This window comes from Mytilus californianus, unplaced genomic scaffold (genome assembly GCF_021869535.1).
Source record: "Mytilus californianus isolate M0D057914Y unplaced genomic scaffold, xbMytCali1.0.p SCAF_5, whole genome shotgun sequence".
Classification (NCBI taxonomy): Eukaryota; Metazoa; Mollusca; class Bivalvia; order Mytilida; family Mytilidae; genus Mytilus; species Mytilus californianus.
The window spans coordinates 16,699,392-16,722,003 of NW_026262701.1; the positions used below are offsets into that span (position 1 = coordinate 16,699,392).

General features: G+C 33.3%; 1 protein-coding gene across 1 annotated transcript; it reads right to left on the reverse strand.

Annotated features, from left to right (window-relative positions):
• Positions 1 to 767: 767 nt before the first annotated feature.
• LOC127701073 (uncharacterized) lies at positions 768 to 18,524 on the reverse strand. Its single transcript, XM_052204867.1, has 4 exons — positions 18,432 to 18,524; positions 14,000 to 14,326; positions 2,702 to 2,839; positions 768 to 2,110 (listed from the first exon to the last, which is right to left on the reverse strand). Exons 1-4 carry the CDS (start codon positions 18,475 to 18,477, stop codon positions 1,542 to 1,544), a joined length of 1,080 nt encoding a protein of 359 aa, XP_052060827.1. The 5' UTR covers positions 18,478 to 18,524; the 3' UTR covers positions 768 to 1,541.
• Positions 18,525 to 22,612: the final 4,088 nt, after the last annotated feature.

The following is a 22,612-nucleotide window of genomic DNA, read 5'->3' on the forward strand; positions in this document are numbered from 1 at the left end:
AGTGGGATTTTCCAGTTTTCGGACAAGAACTCAAAAATGCCTTCGGAAAGGTGAGCTTTTGCCATCACTTGGCGTCCGTCGTCGTCTGTCGTCGTCCATCGTCGTCCGTCTGGTGTAAACTATTTCAAACATCTTCTCCTCTGAAACTACTGAACCAATTCCAACCAAACTTAAGCTGAATGATTCTAAGGGTATCTAGAATAAAGTTTGTGTTTTATTTTCTGTTTCATAAAAAAACATGGCCGCCATGGCTAAAAATAGAACGTAGAGGTAAAATGCAATTTTTGGCTGATATCTCAAAAACCAAAGCATTTAGAGCAAATCTGATGTGAGGTAAAAATGTTTATTAGGCCAAGCTCTGTCAGCCCTGAAATTTTCAGATGAATCTAACAAACCATTGTTGGATTGCTGCCACTTAATTAGCAATTTAAAGGAAATTTTGCAGTTTTTGGTTATTATCTTGAATATTATTAATGATCAAGATAAACTGTGAACAGCAAAAATATTCAGCAAAGTAAGATCTACAAATAATTCCGTATGACCAAAATTGTCAATTGTCCCCTTAAGGAGTTATTGCCCTTTAAAATCAATTTTTCACAATTTGTTCATTTAGTTTGCTTACTTTAAAAAATCTTCTTTGAAACTGCTGAATCAATTTCAGCCAAACTTGGGCTGAATGAGTTTCAGAGTATCTAGTATAAATTTTGTATTTTATTTTCTTGTACGTCAAGAAACATAGCCACTATGGCTAAAATGAAACATAGGGGTAAAATGCATTTCTTTAATTTTGAAGAAAATATGACAGATACAAAGAACATTTAAATGGCATTTTTAAGCCACTCATTAATATATATTGAAAAGCAAAAATAATCATTGATGAAAGACATAAGCAAAAAATTACAGGTGAGCGATTCAGGCTCTTGAGAGCCTCTTGTTTTATGTCTCTGATACAACTACACTCAACATTGAAAGTTTGGCAAAGGAGAGGCAAACGATACCAAAGGGACAAACTCATAAGTCGACAATAAACTGACAACGCCATGGCAAAAAAAAGACAAATAACAGTAACTGTATACAAAACACAACATATAAAACTAAAGAATGAGCAACACGAACCCCACCAAAAGTCGGGGTGATCTCAGGAGGTCCGGAAGGATTAGCAGATCCTGCTCCATGTTGCTCATGAAAGTCTATGTAAGTACATGTTTTTCTGCCTTAGATATATGGGTGATTGTTAGTTTTTTTCTCACATTTAATTGAAGATGTAATAACATTAACGGTACCAATTAATTTTACTGCACTACTGCACCAGATTCCCATTTTGATAATTTATGTTTCTTTAAGTGATGCTCCAAGCCAAATCTAATATAAACGACGAAGAACTGATAAACCTGGACAAGGAATCAATCTTCTGCATGAGGAAGATACATTATTTACAAGTTCTAAAATTAACATGATAATGTTTCATAATTTTTTCACTTGGTATAACCATTGTTTATTCTGTAAAGGTGTTAATTTGACAACTTCGTGTTTTAAATTGTCTAAAGATATACATGTTCCATAGTATTCTTCTCTTTCACTAAAGGTTCGTATACATTTGAACTTTGTTCAGCTGGTCCACACTCATCATATATATGTGGAACATTATCAACAATTTTATAAGGTAACGTGTTATAGTATCTCTCTGGGATACAATCATCATACTGACGTGGATCATTTTCCAAATCGCCAGTGAGTTGAATATTACTGTCGGACACGGCAACATTCGGTTCACTAGATGTTGAATTACTTGATGGTTCGACATTGTCAAACAGGGATCCACCTGGAGTTCCTTCTATACCTGTAGGTTCTGTTGATGCTAGTGTTAATTGATTATGAAGAGCATCGGAAGCCCCATAATTGCTAGCCGCAATGTTTGACGTATTTTGAAAGTTTTGGTTAATTGATGGATTTTGCACTGGCTCTATTCCCGATGTTGTGGCTGCATGATTGTGTGCTGCTGAAATACTTAGTCTCCGCCTTTGGAGCAGAACAAACATTACGATACCAAGAGAGATAATAATGCAACCAACAATCGCTGCTACAAGATATATCGGCATAGAGAAAAAACCTTAAAATAAAGGAAAAAAAAATGACTTGCAAGATAAGTAAAGACGATTGTATGTTTAACAACCATTTAAAACACATTGGTTCATGCCTTTTTTAGCTTGAACTTCTTACTTGCAGTTTATTCCAATGCAAATAACATACTAAACATATTTAGAAATTCGCGTTAAAACATAAAGATACTGCGAACGCAGAGCTTTCCGGATTACAACTAACACTATGATAGAATTCGTCTGATAATTATGGTGTAACTAGATAGTAGGCAGATCTTATAGATATTCTGATAGTTTTACCTCTGTAAGATTTGTTTTATTTGTATCATGGGTTTTGAGATAGCTGACAATTTCTTGAATTTGACCCTTTTGTATTATGTTTGATATCGGTTGTATCGGTGACCATATTGATTGGTCGCCAACACCTGAACAAATCTGAAAAAAGAAACACTCTAAAGATGATTGTGTATAAAGTTTACAGGGCATTAAGAGATATGAATAGCTCATGCACACTGGCTAATTTGTGCGAACTAGAAATAATATTTTTAGTGTTTATAGTACATACGAAATTTATTAAATATATTCGATTATCAAAAACATACCAGTCAACATATATGTTACCGTTCGTTTCGTTGATGTTTCATCTAATGGGACTATTTGAGGATTGCTCGCCTTGGTCTGTTCAATGTTGCAATTGCTTGAAGTAATGGCCCGTCTAGTTGTGCTCGCTCTTTTGAAATCTACAAAATTTCAACAAATAAGCTAATCAGGGTTTTATATATATCATACAATTTTATACAACATAAAAAAATACATAAAAAGGTGAAAAAAACACTGAGTGTACTACGATGTTAAATTCATAAGGTAAAAACGCAGAACCAACGCAAAGGACTTGACTGCAGGATTACCAAGAATCCATGTACAACTTTAAAATACTTTTTGGACACAAGTGCCGTAAGATATTTCAGTACGAACATTTTGTCTATTTCGACACCATCCTTTCGTTTTTAAACCCTCCCGTAAAAATATTTATTTTGCCTTGTGGGTGTCTAAATCTATTATCGTAATGAAACCCAAAATGTCTCTTAAAAATTTAGAAAAATCGGCTGTTCTGTTAAAGAACTAACAAAATAGTCAAATATTCTATAACAACGCAAAAAACGTTAGAATGATTGATGTTTGCTAGATACACCGCATCAGCGCAAAAAGGCTATATCGCGGCAAGGCTATTTCAAATATTTAAACAAAGGCAGTTGTAAACATCAGACAAAAGGTCTTTCAATACCATTAAACTTTAGTTTAAAGCAAAATTACTTAATAGTTACAAATAATATAACCAATAAGATACCGTGATAGAAATTAAAATCATTTTAAACTAATACAATATGTTTGTATTTTGGACTATATTCCAATTTCTTTTAAAAATGAAACAATTGTTTGAACTGGAATGATATTGAATAAATCAATCCATGGAAGTATTATTTACGTTCTTGATCACTTGATCATCCATATTATTTATATCAAAATGTTTTCTCCGAATATCGGAAAAGTCAAGACATTCAAAAAATTAATACGTTTGTGCTTCCTTGTAAATTATGAAGCTTTATCTCTATATATTATTAATCGAATTTTTTAAGGATTTGTGATTCCTTAAAACTTTATCACATGTACAATACTGTTGTGTTTAGCTTTTCGTAGGTCAAAAACAGCATATTGCACAGGGCATACAGCATGTTACTAAAAATACATTCTAGAAATCCCCGATTTTACATTGTTCATACAATAGTTGTTGATCGATAATATAACAATTGTTGTTTTTGGTTGAGGTCAATACGATGTTATATCGACCTAGAGAAGCATATCGACCTCGGACTTCGTCCTCAGTCCATATGCTTCTCTTACCTCGTATCGATCTCATACACAGGCTATAATTGCATAATATTGTCCATATATCAATTAAAATCGACCAGTTTGCAATCATAATGTATCGAACGGTATATGTTTCCTGTTGCGGTGATTGAAGGTAAGCGGGGATTCGACCCTAACAATTTCACTACGCAGAACGATTATGGTATGTTTTTTTTTTTGTGTGGATGGGCTGAATCTGACTTAGGCTTATCTACTTAAGTTACAATTTCTTATGATAACACCGACGTATCTGTACAGATTTGTATTCCCGACAATCGACATCGACAACGTCCCCGTTGAAGGCTAAGAAAAATGATGAAAATAGTACTTTTTTAATATTTTCGTTTCATCTCGTTGTCAAGTATGACGCCATGATATGAACGGAGTACTTACACCACATTGAATTGTTTTTTTTTATGTGTGTGTGTGTGTCATTTTATGCTAAAATAAATATGGTCGTTTACATCCACGTCATTTGGTCTCAGGTGGATATGTCTCATTGGCAGTCATATCACCTCTCCTTAATTGTATACTAAGGTATGATAAGAATAATAACAAGTTGCTTTCTTTAAAAAAAGAAATGCAATCGTAAACCCGAATGCTTGCTTGGCATTAGATATAAGATGTAATTGTTTAAAAAAAAGATTTATTGTTTTATATCATTTTTGTTATATAAGAATTAGAAACTGACATGCAGTGACTGTTTACTTAAAGTAAATACTGTTCAATGTGGGGTGAAATATTCTTGTTAAAGGAATATTTTTTCTCTCCTCTCTCCCGAAAGACATCATGTTAAGTCACCCACTTGATGTTCCATTCTAAGATGCTGGTTTTTGTTTTTAAATTAGAGTTAGTTTTTAGGCTAAAGTTCAAATGCAAATGTGAAGAAATTTAATCAATTAATGATTATATGTGTTTAAGAAATGCAATACGTGAACCTATAAAATAGCCGTTTTTATTGGAATATGAGATATGTTCATGGTTATTTGAACAATGGCTTAATATTGATAATTATTAAGATCCTTACACCCGTGCTCTGCAAGGTTTTTTTATGCTTAGGGTAGCAAACATTGGCAATTTTAAGTTCTGTGCTTTGTGTATGCTCTTAAAAGTTTTAGATGACAAACCTCTTTTGTTAAAAAAAAAACACTTTTAAAACCTTGAACTCGCTTTGAAGATATTTTCCGGATGTCCCTTTTTATTTTGATGTTTTCTTATATTTTAAATTGTGGGTCATGAAAAAAGGCCTGCAAGTTTAATTGTAAATATATACAATTTGAATCGCACTGTATCCTTTTCACCTTGATGACCGAAACCAATTCATTAAAAAAGATATTTATAGCCCAGACAAAACAGCTTACACCTTGTACTTATAAACAAACAAACAAAATTGAAAACAACAAAAAAACTAACATGGTCAAACCTGAAATTACCACTGATCGGTATACCCATCACCTAAATATGAGTTTGTTTAAAGGTCACATTTATGAACTGTTGTAAGGTGTTCCTTTTTGTCGAGCCTTCGACTTTAGTCGAAAAAGCGAGACAAAGCGATTCTACATTCCGTCGGTGTCGTCGGCGGTGGCGTCCACACATATTCACTCTGTGGTTAAAGTTTTTGAAATTTTAATAACTTTCTTAAACTATTCTGGATTTGTACCAAACTTGGACAGAAGCTTGTTTATGATCATAAGATAGTATCCAGAAGTAAATATTTTAAGAATAAAATTCCATTTTTCCGTATTTTACTTATAAATGGAAATAGTTTTTTCTGCTAGGAAACAATACATTCACTCTGTGGTTAAAGTTTTTAAAATTCTAATAACTTTCTTAAACTATCCTGGATTTGTACCAAACTTGGACAGAAGCTTGTTTATGATCATAAGATAGTATCCAGAAGTAAATTTTGTAAAAATGAAATTCCATTTTTTCCGTATTTTACTTATAAATGGACTTAGTTTTCTGCTTGGATACACTACATTCTCTCCGAGGTTAAATTTTTTTTTTAAATTTTAATAACTTTCTTATACTATACTGTAATTGTACCAAACTTGGACAGAAGCTTGTTTATGATTAAAAGCTAGTATCTAGAAGGAAATTTTTTGTTAAAATTTTGTACCTGTTTATCCGAATTTTACTTATAAATGGACTTAGTTTTTCTTCCAGTTAACATTACATACAGTCTGAAGTTAAATTTTTTAGATTAATAAACTATCCTGGATTTTTCCCAAACTTGGACAGAAGCTTCTTAAAATAAAAAAAAATAGTATTGAGAGGAATATTTTTATTGATGTTTTTCCTCAATTTTGTTGAGCCTGCGATTTACAGCAAAAGTAGGCGAGACTCTGGGTTCCGTGGAACCCTTACGATTTTTTTTTATCTGAACACGATTTTTTCATTAAATATTAAAGGGTGTCTTTTACATGGTAAAATTACACTACTGTATTATGGTATGTATGTAAATTCTTTTAAACCAGGTGTATTCATAAGCACATGTCCCAAGTCCGAAGCATGTTGTTTAGTGTTGTCTTTTTTTGGTGCAGTTCATATTTGCTTTTTGTTTCTGGTTTCAAGTTAAATTAGATCTGTTTGTTTTTTCCTGTTTAAATTGTTTTATAACAGTGTTTTGGGGCCCTCAGTAGGATGCTGTCCAATGTGAGCCAAGCTTTTGTGTTGAAGGCTGAATTATAACCTATAATTGCTAATTTTGACTACACTGTGTTTTGATGGAGAGTTGTCTTCCTACCACATTTAAAAAGATATTCCCTGACATTTGAAAAATCCATTAGAATAATCGAGATATTGAAATTGAACTGAAGTTGCCTAGTAGGTTTCTTACATTGACCCGGCTATCCTTTTTCTCTCTTGCTGGATAGTTTTATACTAGTCATTTGGGGGCAATGTGTAGCCTACTGAACAGTGAGATGGCTCAAAATCTTCTTACACTATTTTACATTTTCGTACTTAATATATTAAAACCGAAAATTCATCATCTGATCGTCTTTATGAAACAATAATTATTTATTTTTATTTTGACGAACATTTTGAAGAGCATTAATTACTACAGGCCGAACATATAGTTAGATAATCTGTTCCCTGACCAAGATAACTATAAATAGAAATTAATTTTCTTATCTCTGCCTGCATCTGTCATCACTCGGTGTCTATTTATTAATAGACATTTGACAAGGAAATAACGTTGTAATATTCAAACAAAGAAAATTGCAATTTTGAAGAAAATAAAAATTATTCAAGGACGTATATCAATTTAGATTACATACGTCCTTGGTCTATCCTAGACGTAAAATTTCAATAAAGTGCAAGAAAGACTTCATTTTAATTTCAGTATTGTCCTTTCGTTAGTCCCACAAGGACGTTGAGGTATGAAAATTATGAAATAGCCTGCTTCGTACATTATGTACATTTTCCCTAGACTCGGAATCTTAAGTGAAATGCTAGTAATACTTCTTTTATAGATTTTAGTTTTAACAAATCTCGTTTCGAATATAAATCGCATTGTTTACGTGAAATCTTATCTCATATCAGTAAACACAGCTGGTTTCAACGTTTGACTCTAATTAGAATAACTACGCGTATATGTAAGGTAAATATTATCAGCTTGTAATTGCGTGCAAGGAAGTATTCAAATGCTTATTAAAGTAGCTTGCGTCATAATAAATTTTGCATCATATGTAACATATCTCTATAGCAACTTTAAGACGCGAATGATTCAACAGGTCAAATAATAAGCTATTGCGCATGTATATGAAAGGTGGCCATAGAAAGAAACATGTATTCCGAATAACATCCGGTGTTCCGAAAGACTACGGACATCGTCCAATATATACAATGTACTGCGTAAACCCTCAGGGGTTTACGCAAAAAATGAAGATATGATGAATTAATTGTTAGTAATTATGTGGACACATTTGATCTACAACGGAATAATCGGTGTAAAATATTGAATGTCGTTGCGTGTACGTAATTGCATGTTAATCGCATGAAATGTAAATAAATTAAATTCAATACAATAACCGTTTCATTTATATAATATTAATGTTCTATTTCTTTTACTGTATTTTATTCCTGCCCCCTTCTATGGTTTTACTAAGAGTTCTTATATCTTTCTGTATTTGCCTTTTATAATGTCCTGGGGACACAGTTATCGTCCTCAAATAGAGTCCCTAGTGCGGACATTGTTTAACTTGCGCACATTTTGTTCATACACCTTCCAAATTTATTTCTTTATATTTTATGCATAAAATAGTAAGTAGGGAGGTGAAATTACACGTATAAACAGTTTGGAGTAATTTATACATGTAGGTAAAGTAGTGATCTGGTCCAGTTTCTAAGGGTCAAAAATAAGTATTTCTAGATCTGAAGCTGTCAAACTCACTCTACATAAAATTTTCCTTATTTTAAATGGCAGTCTATATACTTTCCTATAATTTTGATATAATTTGTCCAAATATTAATACACTACACTGTAAAATATTTTTTGAATAGAGCAGGTGCGATTTTTTAAATTTGCGTTTTCTGTCTTAAATAAAATGCACTATGATATAACTTTTTTCTCGGACCAATGTTTGTTATATGTCTGTTTTGTTTTACTAACACCATTCTTTCGGGCTGTTCAATATAGTTTATATAAGAATTCTTCGACTGCTTTATACGTTGTTTATATATTCCGTTATTGTAATTCTTATTCAATGTTATGACTTTCGGCTTCATTTAATTTTCTCATTACCCTTAATCAATCTATCATGATTTTACGAAATGGCAAGAAAACAATATACACAAATCCTTCAAGGATATTCAAGTGCTCAAAAAACCTCATTCCAAATTCCCTTTCTAAATTTAGCACTCTATATTTAGCAAAATTATTAAATACAGATGCACGTGGATATCCACAAATATTCCCGTGCAATGCCAGAAAATGACTAACCTGCTCTAGGTAATCTTTTGATAATATTGTTAGGAAAACAGTAAACGGGAGAGCTTTTTCGCTTTCCTTTTCCTGTGACATTACATTAAAAACTGAAAGCCTCATTTATCTGGTTACTTGAACAAAGCCAAAGTGTGGTATACAATATATATATGTAGGACAAACAGGACGGGAATTTTTTAAACGAACACAGGAACATCTATACCGCTTCCGAAAACCTAAGAAATTGAAAAGTATAATTTAACAACATTTGGGTCAATATCCCTAATGCGCCTCAAATTGAGGACCACAAAAGTTGTGCGTAAACAAAAAAATCTCTGTGTAGTGATTTCTATTTTTAACAAGTGACTGAGCTTAACCATTTGTGTTGATTTGAAAAGTAGAGGACCATAGAATAAATGTGTAAAAACTATGCAGTTATTAAATGTATGCAAAGCAAAGAACTTATTGTGTGAAAAAAGGGATTTTTTTACCACCAGGAGCCACATCACGAAAGGATTTTCGGGGTGTGCTAATATACGGAAAAATGAATCGCACTTCGTACCCCGAAAATTTAACCACATATGTGAAAATGTCTCAGCTTCGAAATGAGCCATCATGCATATCCAAGTTTACGATATGGACTGTGCTACAGAGGAAAACGTTACCATTACCCCCTATGTAAAATCAATTACGCATATTGCCCCATTTAGGTAAACACAATCACAATATTAAATGTATAAGAATCCAACCACTCGAAACGATCCAGAAACAACAAGCGCAATCGCATAAACAATTTGAAGATTCCCGTAAAATTATCGAACTGTCTTGGATTAAACGACTGCAGACAGCATATCCCCTGGGTCTAAATGACAATATACTGGGACAAGGGAACATATCTAAAACCTCTTCTATGGATATAATGAATATTGTTGATAAAAGACAACGTAATAATATAGGTCTCGTGGCAAACGTATCAATCGAAATCAACGAATTAAACATCGTATAAATTATACACTTGATGATCTCCTATCTATATTTCAAAACAATGGTAAGCTTCAATTATTATGTAAACTGGGTCAAATACCAATTATGAAAAATACATGATATTTTCAAGGAGTTTGACACAATCTCGTTCTTCAGCCCAATCTATGAATATTCGCGTATAATTACAGCTTTTTGCCTCAATAGGCTGTTCCCGCGTATCGATAAACGGGAAGATCATAAACGGCACTTTCTGAAAATTAAATATATTAACAGAGGTATTGATTTCATCAACTTATCGAGTATAGTTAATGACTCTACCATTCAAAACTTTATACCTCCCTATTTTGATAACACAGAACCACCTATTATTTCGTATACATACAAAACAATCAGCAGAAGTTTAGTTTTTAATTATACGTCAGTAACATCAGAAGTCAATGTAGAAATTAATACTCCTCTAACTTGAGACTGTGAATCGTCGAATTTAAGATATGATCCCCATGGCCATCATGTTAATACGAGGGACCTCAATATCGTTCAAGACTCAGAGATTAAAAACTTTTTGAAAAAAGGACCAAAATATCGTCTTCCATCTAAAATAGATTGGAAACAATGTCGTCAGGTCACAAACGACGCTCTTTCATCGTTTTGTAAAAAATGGTGTAAACGGGAAAAATCTGATAAAAAATCTCTTGATTCTTATTTAAATAAATGTATGAATGTTGTGGATATTCGAATATCACATTTTGAAAAAAATTCAGAAATAAATATAAGAGTACATAATACGCCTATTCCTAGATTAAGAAACAAACTTCAGATACTTTCAAAACGTTTTGTGTTTGTACCGGCCGACAAAGCAGCCAACAATGTGGTGGTGGTATGCCGTAAATACTGCACGGCCGTTCCCTACTATGTATGGGTTACCTAAATTACACAAAAAACCAGTAAAATATCGTTTCATCTCGGCCTCTAGTAAGTGTTGTACAACTAATATTTCAGTGCTTTTAACTAGTTCCTTAACTACAGTCTATCAAAGAATTTATCATTAACTTTTGTAATAAAATATATGAAAATAGTAGAATTAACTATTTTTTAGTGTAAAAAATTCTTTGGATGTTTTAGATAAATAACGTGCTTTTGATGGTTCTTTTGATTCTGTTGACAGTTTTGACTTTTCAACTCTTTACCATACACTTCCACGCCATCTTATCAAACAAAAGTAATCCTATTTAATTAAATGGTCGTTTGGTAAATCTGAATGCAAATATATTTGCTGCAGCTCATTTGAAGCCTTCTCTAATGAGAAAGGTAAATATGCTAGATATACTTACTGGAGGTGTGATGGGATGATTGAAGCTGTAGATTTTCTCCTTGATAATATTTATGTACGTTTCGTCGATAAAGTCTATCGACAGTTTGTAGGTATTCCTATGGTCACCAATTGCGACCCTTTAATAGCAGACTTGTTCTTGTACTGTTATGAATCACAGTTTATGACCAAACTCAGTAAAGACCCGTCTAAATGGCATTTAATTGATAAATTCAACAACACTTACCATTATCTTGATGATATTTTTTCGTTAAATAATCAAGAATTTTCTAAATATACAGCCGAAATTTACCCAAAATAAATCAAATATAAACGGTAATAACTGTCCTTTCCTAGATTTAGATATTTCAGTTTTACACGGGAAACTCTACACTAAAATTTACGACAAAAGAGACGATTTTTTGTTCCCTACTGTTAATCTTCCATTTTTGGCACCATATTACGGTGTTTATATATCACAACTCGTTCGCTATGCCCGTGCCTGTTGTGACGTTTCAGATTTCAATGAACATAATCTCTGTATTACTGGTAAATTTATTAGTCAGGAATTTCGTTACCACAAATTACTTAAAACCTTTACTAAATTCTTCCATAGATATAAAGATTTGGTTTTGAAGTTTGGTTGAACCTGTTGAAAACTTATTTCAAATGGGATAGCACATCCTCATTTTTACAGAGATGTTGTTTACCGAGCCCGGAAATTGAGAATCTAACCGGGTAAACTTATCGATCCTTAAAATAAACTTATTTCTAAAGGTTACCAATTCAACACTGTAATTAGATCTTTGAATATTGTTTTTATTGGTATTACTATTGATTTTGTTTTAAAGTAAATTTAAATCAAACTAAATATTACTGTTATATACATATGCACGTTCATGGCTCTACAATCTGTCGACACCTGTATCTTGGCATTGCACAAGGTCATGTTTTTCTCTGACTGTTTATGACGTCTTTACACAAAATCCATTGGATGTTGGATGTGTACTGATTGATAATTTAGTCTTAGATGCATGATTTTTTTATTAGTTGTTATTGGCTTTGAACTAGCTGTCAGTAACTGCAAGTACTCTCAGATCTGTACTTAGTGTCTTTTTGTTGTGGGGATGTATAAGTACCCGTCCACGTCCACTCTGTGTTTTTGTTAGATGTATTTCTATTTGTATCCATCTGATGAGTTAAGCCTTTTTCAACTGATTTCTATAGTTTGTTCTTAAGTTGTACTGTTACACCACTGTCCCAGGTTAGGGGATGGTTGGCGCCTTCAAACTAGTTTAACCCCGCCACATTCCATATGTGCCTGTTCCAAGTCAGGAGCCTGTAATTGAGTGGTTGTCTTTTTTTGCTGTTTCTCATATTTGTTTTTTCGTTTATTGTTTTGCATAGTTTGTTCTTATCTTGTGCCTTTACACCACTGTCCCAGGTAAGGGGGAGGGTTTGGCGCCAACAAACTCGTTTAACCCCGCCACATTCTGTATGTGCCTTTCCCAAGTCAGGAGCCTGTAATTCAGTGGTTGTCGTTTGTTGCTGTGTTACATATTTTTTTTTCGTTCATTATTTTGACATATATATATAAATTAGGCCGTAAGTTTTCTCGTTTGAATTGTTTTACATTTGTCATTTCGGGGCCTTTTATAGCTGACTATGCGGTATGGGCTTTGCTCATTGTTGAATGCCGTACGGTGACTTATAGTTTTTAATTTCTGTGTCATTTGGTCTTTTGTGGAGAGTTGTCGCATTGGCAATCATACCACATCTTCTTTTTTATTTTAGTTGCTGTCGTCGCATCTTATAATCTTTTAAGTTATATTTTGTTTCCTGAACATATTTGTTTGGTTTCTTACTTGCTGAAAAAAGCACACGAGTAGGATAAATGATCATAGATAATTGGTTAACGTTTCTCATGTTTATTAGAAAAATACCTATATTGTCCAAATACTCTTATGGTCCGGCCGGTTGATTACCAAACGAGTACATACACATACGGTCCCGTGCATACCCGTATCGTTGGACCATATGAGTACACGCATATGGTTATGACGATGCGCGATTATGGTCCAAATACTAAATAATATGGTCCGAAATATATATAAGAAAGAAAGAATATAGATAAAAATAAGGGTAGAAATGTCGTATTCTGTTCTATGGTAGAACTGTACAAACTGACTGTACTAAGGTAAATATTTTTAAACTGTTTTAGGGTATAACCGCTTCAGAGTGGGAATGTTTTATAGAGGTGTCAGGAGAACTGTTCTACAGACTGTTACATAGAAGAGTTCTAATACAGACTAAAATAGAGGTTAAAACTGTGAGAGAGAGAGAGAGAGAGAGAAAGAGAGAGAGAGAGAGAGAGAGAGAGAGAGACTTACCGGCTTCTTCTAAATGAATGTAGGAATACAGATTTGTGTTGGCACGTTTGACTATGCAGCAATATAATTCCGAATCTCCAAATGTAACATTTGATATTTCCAAAGTGTATTCTCCAACGATACTCAATGATACTCAATCTGTCGTGGTGAGCCCAATGTTGACTTATATTCCTACCAATAAATACAATTGGATATCTGTCGAAATAACTGTATAGACAGTCAAAGGAGGAAAGGAAGGAGTGATACAAAATTAATAGAACGTAAATGAATATGTGCGTCTACCATCTCGTTCCTCAATCATAGTAAACAAGTACAGAGAGAGAGAGAGAGAGAGAGAGAGAGAGAGAGAGAGAGAGAGAGAGAGAGAGAGAGAGAGACTTACCATCTACTTCTACATTAATGTAGGAATACAGGTTTGCGTTAGCACGTGTAACTATGCAGCAATATAAACCCGAATCTCCAAATGTGACATTTGATATTTCCAAAGTGTATTCTCCAACGATACTCAATCTGTCGTGGTGAGTCAGTTTTTGATTTATCTTCCTATCAATGGCGTATGTCGTTGTGAAGGCATTACCATCTTGAGGATTTTCGTTGACCCGGATCCACTGTACATCATCACTGCCTGACTTGTTTCTGCATTGAAGAAGTATCGTTTCATCTCGCACTACGGTGATGTTTACCCTTGGTTCGTTTATGGAACTTGCAACTGCAAAATGAACATTATACTTAAAAAAACTAAATTAACTTATATAGATAATTTATATAAATTTGTTTGTTCTTTTTCATCAGGAACGCTGAATCCCCAAAATGTGAAAGCCAAAGATGTATAACTGCAATTTTGTTAGCTTTCAAAATAGAGGATCTAAAGAGCCTGTGTCGTTTACCTAGGTCTATGTGCATCTTTAGCAAAGGAGACTCTCCAATATATATAGTGAACTAGAATAGAATTAATGACAAAAGTCTCTGTTTTATTGATCTTGTATTGGCAATCATTTTTCTGTTTACAGTTTCTCTCAATCGTCTTTAGTTTTTGATCTAATCTCCAAAAAGGGTAAAAAAGATCATTTAAGGGCAATTTCAAGATAATAGAAAAAATTTGCACTTTACCCCTATTTCTATTCATAGCCATTTCGTACATTTAGGTTGACAGGCGGGGTCATAGTAAGCATTTTTTAAAACTAGATACCCTAATAGTGTTTGTGGCCAAATTTGGTTTGGCCAAATTTGATTAAATTTGGACAAGAAGTGTCAGAGAAGATTTTTGTAAAAGTTAACGACGACGGAGAACGGACTCCAAGAGATGAGAGAAGCTAATTAGTGGGCCCGGCGAGCTTAAAATGGACAGTTCTGAAATCAGGTTGAACTTCAGTTAAGGATAATTTAAATTTTATATTGGTAGTGGTGTCTACTGCAAAGAAAATTCAATTTAGAATATGGAATCATGGTTGATATAATGTTTCCAACAGAGAGAAAAAGATAAAAATAGAGACCTCCTATCAAGTTCATCTATTATTCTTAATAAAGTTATTGCAATTTCTTTTTATTTCATAATGAAATGCATATAAGAATTTTTTTAATAAATGAATTATTCAATTATTGTTTTTTTTTATGAAAAGTAACAGTAAAGAGAAATCAAAATCTTTTCAACAAGATCTTATATATTATGTTTTCAACTATTTTCAAAATCAGATAGAAATGATTTAGTCTAATCCAGAAAAGCGCTTCGGAGTCGCGAGGAGGGACTTCAATGTTGAGTGACGTACAAGATGACCTCGTTTCTAAAAACGATTGTATGCAACTTTGTCAAAGCTATCATCATGACTATAAGATAAAGACTGATCGAAGATGAAATATATAATTAAAGGATATATTAAAATTCTAACATCAAGTTTTACACTCTAAAACTTTTTGACTAATTTGGTCCGACTTATTTTGCAGTCACCATTATTGTAAAGCTATGGACGCCGATCGTTAAAAAATGGATTTCTGCAAACAAAAAAATATTAAAAAAAATGACGGGAAATTTTTATCGACCCTTTAAAAAGTTAATACGAAAGGGAGAAGGAAGAATTTGTGATTTTCTAAAATTCTTTAAAAACGATTTTTTTAAAGCTGTCTGCTGGAACAACGACATATTTGAAGTGAAGATAGAATAAAGCAACAACAACCTCAGAACGTTACCAAATTTTTTAATCATTTATTTATTTACTTAGTTTGAAACTGTTGGGTTTTTTTTATACAAAAATCAGTAGTTGGAATGTCTAACTAAAGAACTTGGAATTCACAGAAAAACTTGGAATCTCACATATACCCCTTGATCATTCACAAAGTAGGAGATTTTTTTTTAGAAAATCATAAATTCGTCCTTAGGTGTATTCAACTATCGGGTCAATCAGAAGTGGTTTCTTTAATACTAGTATTGAAGATCTGCTGCAAAATCTTCGATCACATTCTTTATAATTTTGCAGTCATATCAAAACTGTTTCTACGCTTTATACTACTATGCCCCATGCCATGCTCAATTGAAAGACTGAATAAACCGGTATTTTTCTACAAAATGGGAATCGTAGATACAAGGTTTTTTTTTAAGTCATGAAAATCTTACTTTCTGAAGAACTGCACTGATTCCAAAAGTAAATACACCAAACAAGATACCATCAAAATGCTTGACAAGTTATTTGTTTCGTTTGTGGTTTGATATTTCAACAGACAGTCGGTATTTTATTGGGTACTTATTGTGCACCCCTACTGACCGACTTAATGTCGTACTCATATGAATCAAAATCCATTCAAAACCTTCATGAAAGAAAAAAATACATCTTACAGACTTCTTTAATTTTTTATTCAGAAACATGTATATTGATAATGTCATGTCACTCAATAACCCACATTTTAGTGAGTGCTTGCATCTCATATATCACCGTTAATTTGAGATTAAGGATACTACCGAGACTAGAAGGTCTGCATCATATATATTGATTTTTACTCGATATTGACACAGAGGGACGACTTAAAACTAGAATATATGACAAATGTGATGATTTGAACTTTCCAAATGTTAACTTCCCATTTCGCAGCAGTAGCATACCCTCTACTTCATTGTATGGTGTTTACATATCTTAATTGATACGTTACGCGTGTGGATGTTCATGCTATACGGACTTCATTTGCAGGAATAAAATAATGTTTCTTACACAAAAACTGCTCAAACAGAGTTGTTCGGAAGAACGATTGTAATCTGTGTTCATAATCATCACAAATTGGTTGACCGAAACGATATATCTGTTTCTCTTATTGACTTGCTTCCGGAGTCTTAGATCTTAAGATACCGGAACAGTCGTCTTATCTGTAATTTTACCGATTGTAACATCTTCACTGAGTTTTGATTCGCATGTCGGGTGGTGTACACTGTGGTGATGCATGGAACAGGAGACACTTACCATGAAGACGCATCATGTCTCGTTCCTTTTTGTTTATTACCTGGATTTGTCTTTTAAATCAATTTAAGAGATTTGAACATCAGTTAAATACTGTTTCCTATATTTTTAGTTTTGATAGAAAAACAATTATGCATTTCGTATGTTTATGAAAAGATTTATCAGTATATTCCAAATATCAAAATATTGTAACGAGGGGCACAATTGATAAATTTTGGTTCAAGCATTTGTATGTTTCGGAGCTTAGTGTTGCGTCCATTTCGCTTAACTAGCATACATTATTGTTTAGGCTCCAGCTGAAACCCGCTTCAGATGCGTGAGTTTCTCGCTAGGTTGAAGACCCATTGGTGGCTTTAGGGTATTTTCTGATCTTTGGTTGGGTTGTTGTCTCTTTGGTCGGGTTGTTGTCTCTTTGACACATTCCCCGTTTCCATTCTGTATTCATTTAGCTATTTTTTAGTTTATCAAAAACACAATCAAAGCTAGTACCGCGAACAAAAAATTATATTCAAGGATTTTACTACTATATAATTATATACCTTAAAATAGCAAATTAAGGATCGATGAGTTTGCATGCCATGATCATGGATCATTTCTAAACTGACGGGCGTTATAAACAACAATACCGTAATTATAAGGATGTGACACACCGTTTTTAACCAGAAAGATTGCCTTACGACTAGGTTTACTGAGTACGAATTTAAATTCAGTCGGATCCATCCAGGATCCTTCTAGTGCACATTTTAATTCAAAATTTAGTGTATCCAGATTTATACTAGGAGGATCCTCGATTGTACTAGAGTGAATAACAAAAAAGCACAATACAAAATAACAATATATTGATTTATTTCATAATGAAATTAATTAGTAATAAAAACTTGTATGAATCAAAATAAAAATTTATTGTGACAATTCACACGAGCTTTTCTAGATTCAGTTCTATCCGCCACTTAAATATTGTTACCGGAAATATCACATATTCAAGTTCTTGAGAAAAAAACACTGACAGTTGCTTTCTATCAGAAACTGTGCAGGAAAATGTAGTACAATTTGTTGTTCATATTGTAGAGCCAGAATTGCTTGCTCAACAAGATACTATATTTTTTTCCAGCAAATATGTAATTACTACTTCACCGTTTCAAAAGACTAATAATGTTTTTTACCATGGAGATTTTGATTGTAATAAAGTATTGATGGTTGCATGCATTAACTAAAGGTTTTATACATATCATTCATATCCTGAATACTATTAGAAATTTTAACGAGTATAAATCAGAATGCTAGTTTCTTCTATTCCAATTCTATTCCAAGGGTCCTGGATTCCAATATGTACTGTAACAGCTATATGCCCTTGGACCATAAAAAAATACATACCTTTGACAATAATATGAAAAAATAACAAAATCCGATAACCCTTCATGGCACTTGCTATATGATTTTACATTTTATTTCCCTATTGTACCATTGTGTGACTGTGTTTGTTAATAGTGAAACTATATATCGATGAAAAGTTAATTGACTATTTCCGAAATGTCTATATATACTAAACAGTATTGGTCATTCAAATAAAATTATTTATTCTATCATTTATTATAACAAATACAAAAAAAAAATGTGGAGTTTAGATTTTAATTACCATGTAAGTAACCAAACCGTAGTTCAAATATATCGAATGCCTAGGGATTGCCACATCGCATGAAAACGTAAGCGAACTTGGATCGTTATGAAAAACGATCCTGTACACAATAATTATATACGACCCAAAAAGTGTACAAACCAATGGAACTTAAAAAGCATTGCCGGTATTTTTAACTGGCTTCCGTTTGCATAAAACCCCTTAAAAGTATCAAGCACCGTTTAACCTCTTATATTGTGAAAATATTTTCACATTACCGACTTTTGACTCCGGATTATGTAATTTTACGACAGGTTACCTTTTCTGTGGTTAGACATCCTGGTACTCAGTCAAGTAAGAGCAACCAAAAGAAGAAAAATCAAACACATAATCCGTGCAATTTGAGGGGAAAGTTTTCTGATCGTGTTAAGAAAATATAAAGCAGTTAATTTTCCCCATAAATTGTATCGATTAAAAGCTTGATTTTCCTTTTTTACGTTGCTCTTACTTGACCGAGTATTAGGATGTCTTACCACATAGTAGGTAACCTGTCGAAAAAATACAAACTCCGGAGTCAAAAGTCCGTAATATGAAAAAAAGGTCTATTGTGCATCACTCATGATATCATCTGAAGACTGTTACACCACTGTCTAATGTTAGGGTAGGGTTGACCACCAAAAACATGTTATAATCAAAAACATGTAATAATCCCCGAGGGTATCACCAGCCCAGTCAGCACTTCGGTGTTGACATGAATATCAATTATTTGGTCATTTTTATAAATTTCCTGTTACAAAACTTTGAATTTTTCGAAAAACTAAGGATTTTCTTATCCCAGGAATAGAGTACCTTGGCCGTATTTGGCACAATGTTTTGGAATTTGGGTCTTCAATGCTCTTCAACTTTGTACTTGTTTGGCTTTATAACTATTTTGATCTGAGCGTCACTGATGGTTCTTATGTAGACGAAACGCGCGTCTGGCGTATTAAATTATAATCCTGGTACCTTTGATAACTATTTACCCCACTGGGTCGATGCCACTGCTGGTGGACGTTTCGTCCCCGAGGGTATCACCAGCCCAGTAGTCAGCACTTCGGTGTTGACATGAATATCAATTATTTGGTCATTTTTATAAATTTCCTGTTACAAAACTTTGAATTTTTCGAAAAACTAAGGATTTTCTTATCCCAGGAATAGATTACCTTAGCCGTATTTGGCACAATGTTTTGGAATTTGGGTCCTCAATGCTCTTCAACTTTGTACTTGTTTGGCTTTATAACTATTTTGATCTGAGCGTCACTGATGAGTCGTAACGTAGACGAAACGCGCGTCTGGCGTATTAAATTATAATCCTGGTACCTTTGATAACTAATTATAATCTCACCACTTTATTTATGTGCCAGTCTCTGGCTGATTGATAGTTCGCTCATTGGCAATCATACCACATCTCCTTATTTCCTGATTTTCATACACAATTTTTATTTATTTATTTTTTATACCCGCGAGAAATATTGCAGGTTGAAAAGAAATATTGGGCACTATTACATGTATATTGAAAGGAGACTTGCATAATTTCATGTTTCTACGGAATGGTGTTGGTCCATGGGTGAGGGGTATTGATGTTGGGGAGGGTGGCTGTGTCATCTCTGATGAGTTGGAGGTTTTACACGTTCGGGATATAGAATTTCTTTTTAATGGAGTTTAAGTTGTTCGATTAATCGAGTTTATTTTAAATTGATATAGTCTTTTTTGCCTACGTTTTCCAAACCACGGTCTCTTTCTTAATTATCGCTTGATCATAATAATGCATATGTTCGTTGAAAACATATTCATAAATACTTTACAATACATTCCGTTGATTTTTAAATTAAGAGTATATAAGCTTAGAAAAGATAACCAGGATTACCAAAAATATTGGATAATACCACAAACCAACACTAAACTCTTCCGAGCCGAAAAAAAAACGTTAAAAAGACAGTCTAGAAATAAAATTGAGAAAGTGAGAAGCCAGTATTGATTTAAAATCGTAAACCTATCGGAAGAAAGAATACTTGATAAGAACATTCAGTTTTACACGGGAAACTCTACACAAACATTTACTACAAAAGGGGCGATTTTTGGTGATGTTGTTTACCGAGTCCGCAAACTTAGATACGATCTGGGTAAACTTATCAATCCTTTAATAAACTTAATATTCTAAAAGGTTACCAATTATACACTGATAACAGATATCTTTGAATATTGTTTTCATCGGTATGAATATTGATTTTGTTATCAATAAATTAAAACCCAACTAAATATTATTAGTTACATGATAGTGTGATAGTGACCTAATACGATATATATGGGGTGACTATCACACTATGTAACGAATTTATCTTACCGACTATCTTAACATGTGGTATTTAGAAAAGTGGCTTATCAAAGTGATCAAGTCTTCAATACCGTTAGTATTAAGAACCTACTTCCATTGGTCTATACAAAAACAAATGCCATCAATAACAACTTGTAAGCTTTAAATGTGTTCTATGAATTTATTTCCATCGTTCATCATCAATTTCACCGTCTGTTGAAACCTTCAAGATTTTTCCTCAACACCGTGTTGTTTTTATAAAGGGACGTAACACCACTACTAACCTAATTTGGAATATACACGGTCTCCACGCGGTTGCTTTTAACCAATCATATTCATAGAAATGTAAAGGAGGTAAGATAATATGTATTATTGATATACACATATGTACATTCATGGCCCCTGCAATCTGTTAATACCTATATTTTGGCATTGTACACGGTCATGTTTTTCTCTGACTGTTAATGACATCTTTACACTAAATCCATTGGAAGTTGGTTACGTACAGATTGATATTATAGGCTAAGATACATGAAAAAAAAACATTGTGTTTTTGTTAGTTGTTTTTATGCAATGTATCAATCTGATGAGTTAAGCCCTTTTCAACTGATTTTTACCGTTTGTACTTCTGTTGCTATATAACACTACTGTCCCAGGTTAGGGGAGGGTTGGTACACTTACAAATATGTTTAACCCCGCCACATTCTGTATGTGCCTGTCCCAAGTCAGGAACCTGTAATTCAGTGGTTGTCGTTTGTTGCTGTATATTATATATGTTTTTCGTTTATTGTTTTGTACATAAATCAGACCGTTAGCTTTCTCGTTTGATTTTTTTAAAAATTGTCATTTCCGGTTCTTTTACAGCTTACTATGCGTTATGGGTTTTGCTCATTGCTGTAGGCCGTACGGTGACCTATAGTTGCCAACCTTCTACGTTATTAGGTCTCTGGTGGAGAGTTGTTTCATTGGCAATCATACCACATCTTCTTATATCTATAATTTTTATATACTACGCCTCTAGCTTTGTTGTTCGGTATAGAGCTATGGTGATCGCTGGACTTTTCCCGTCCGACAATAAAGTCCAACATAAAGGGGCGTTCGTTTGGTATGATGCATATTTGTTCACAGCCACGTCCGTTCGGTTAGAGGACGTTAGTTTCGATGCCTCATGTAGAATGAGTGCCAGGCTTTCTGCAAGTAAAAAAACCTTTGCAAAAACTCTCAATACTATTGCAAGTTAAAATGTCTGCCCTTCCTGTGGAGGTCTCAAATTGCTAGCCTTAATTATATATCGGTCCACCTGCCTTACCATGCTAACAGAACCCAAAAAACATCTTTTGCATTCATCATTAATTTTTTTTTTCTCGTTCTGAATATGCATGAAATATTTGTTGCATGGCAGTTAAAACAAGCAACAAACAATCAATCAATTAATCATTGATTTTGAAAAATGCAAGAACTTTCCCGGATTCAAATGTATAATTTTTCAATGTTATAGTTCTGTTTCGACATTACAATATAAAGGCAGGATGAGAAAAACGTCCAATACTTTTTTCGAGTAAAAATATAGTTTTATATTGAAATCCA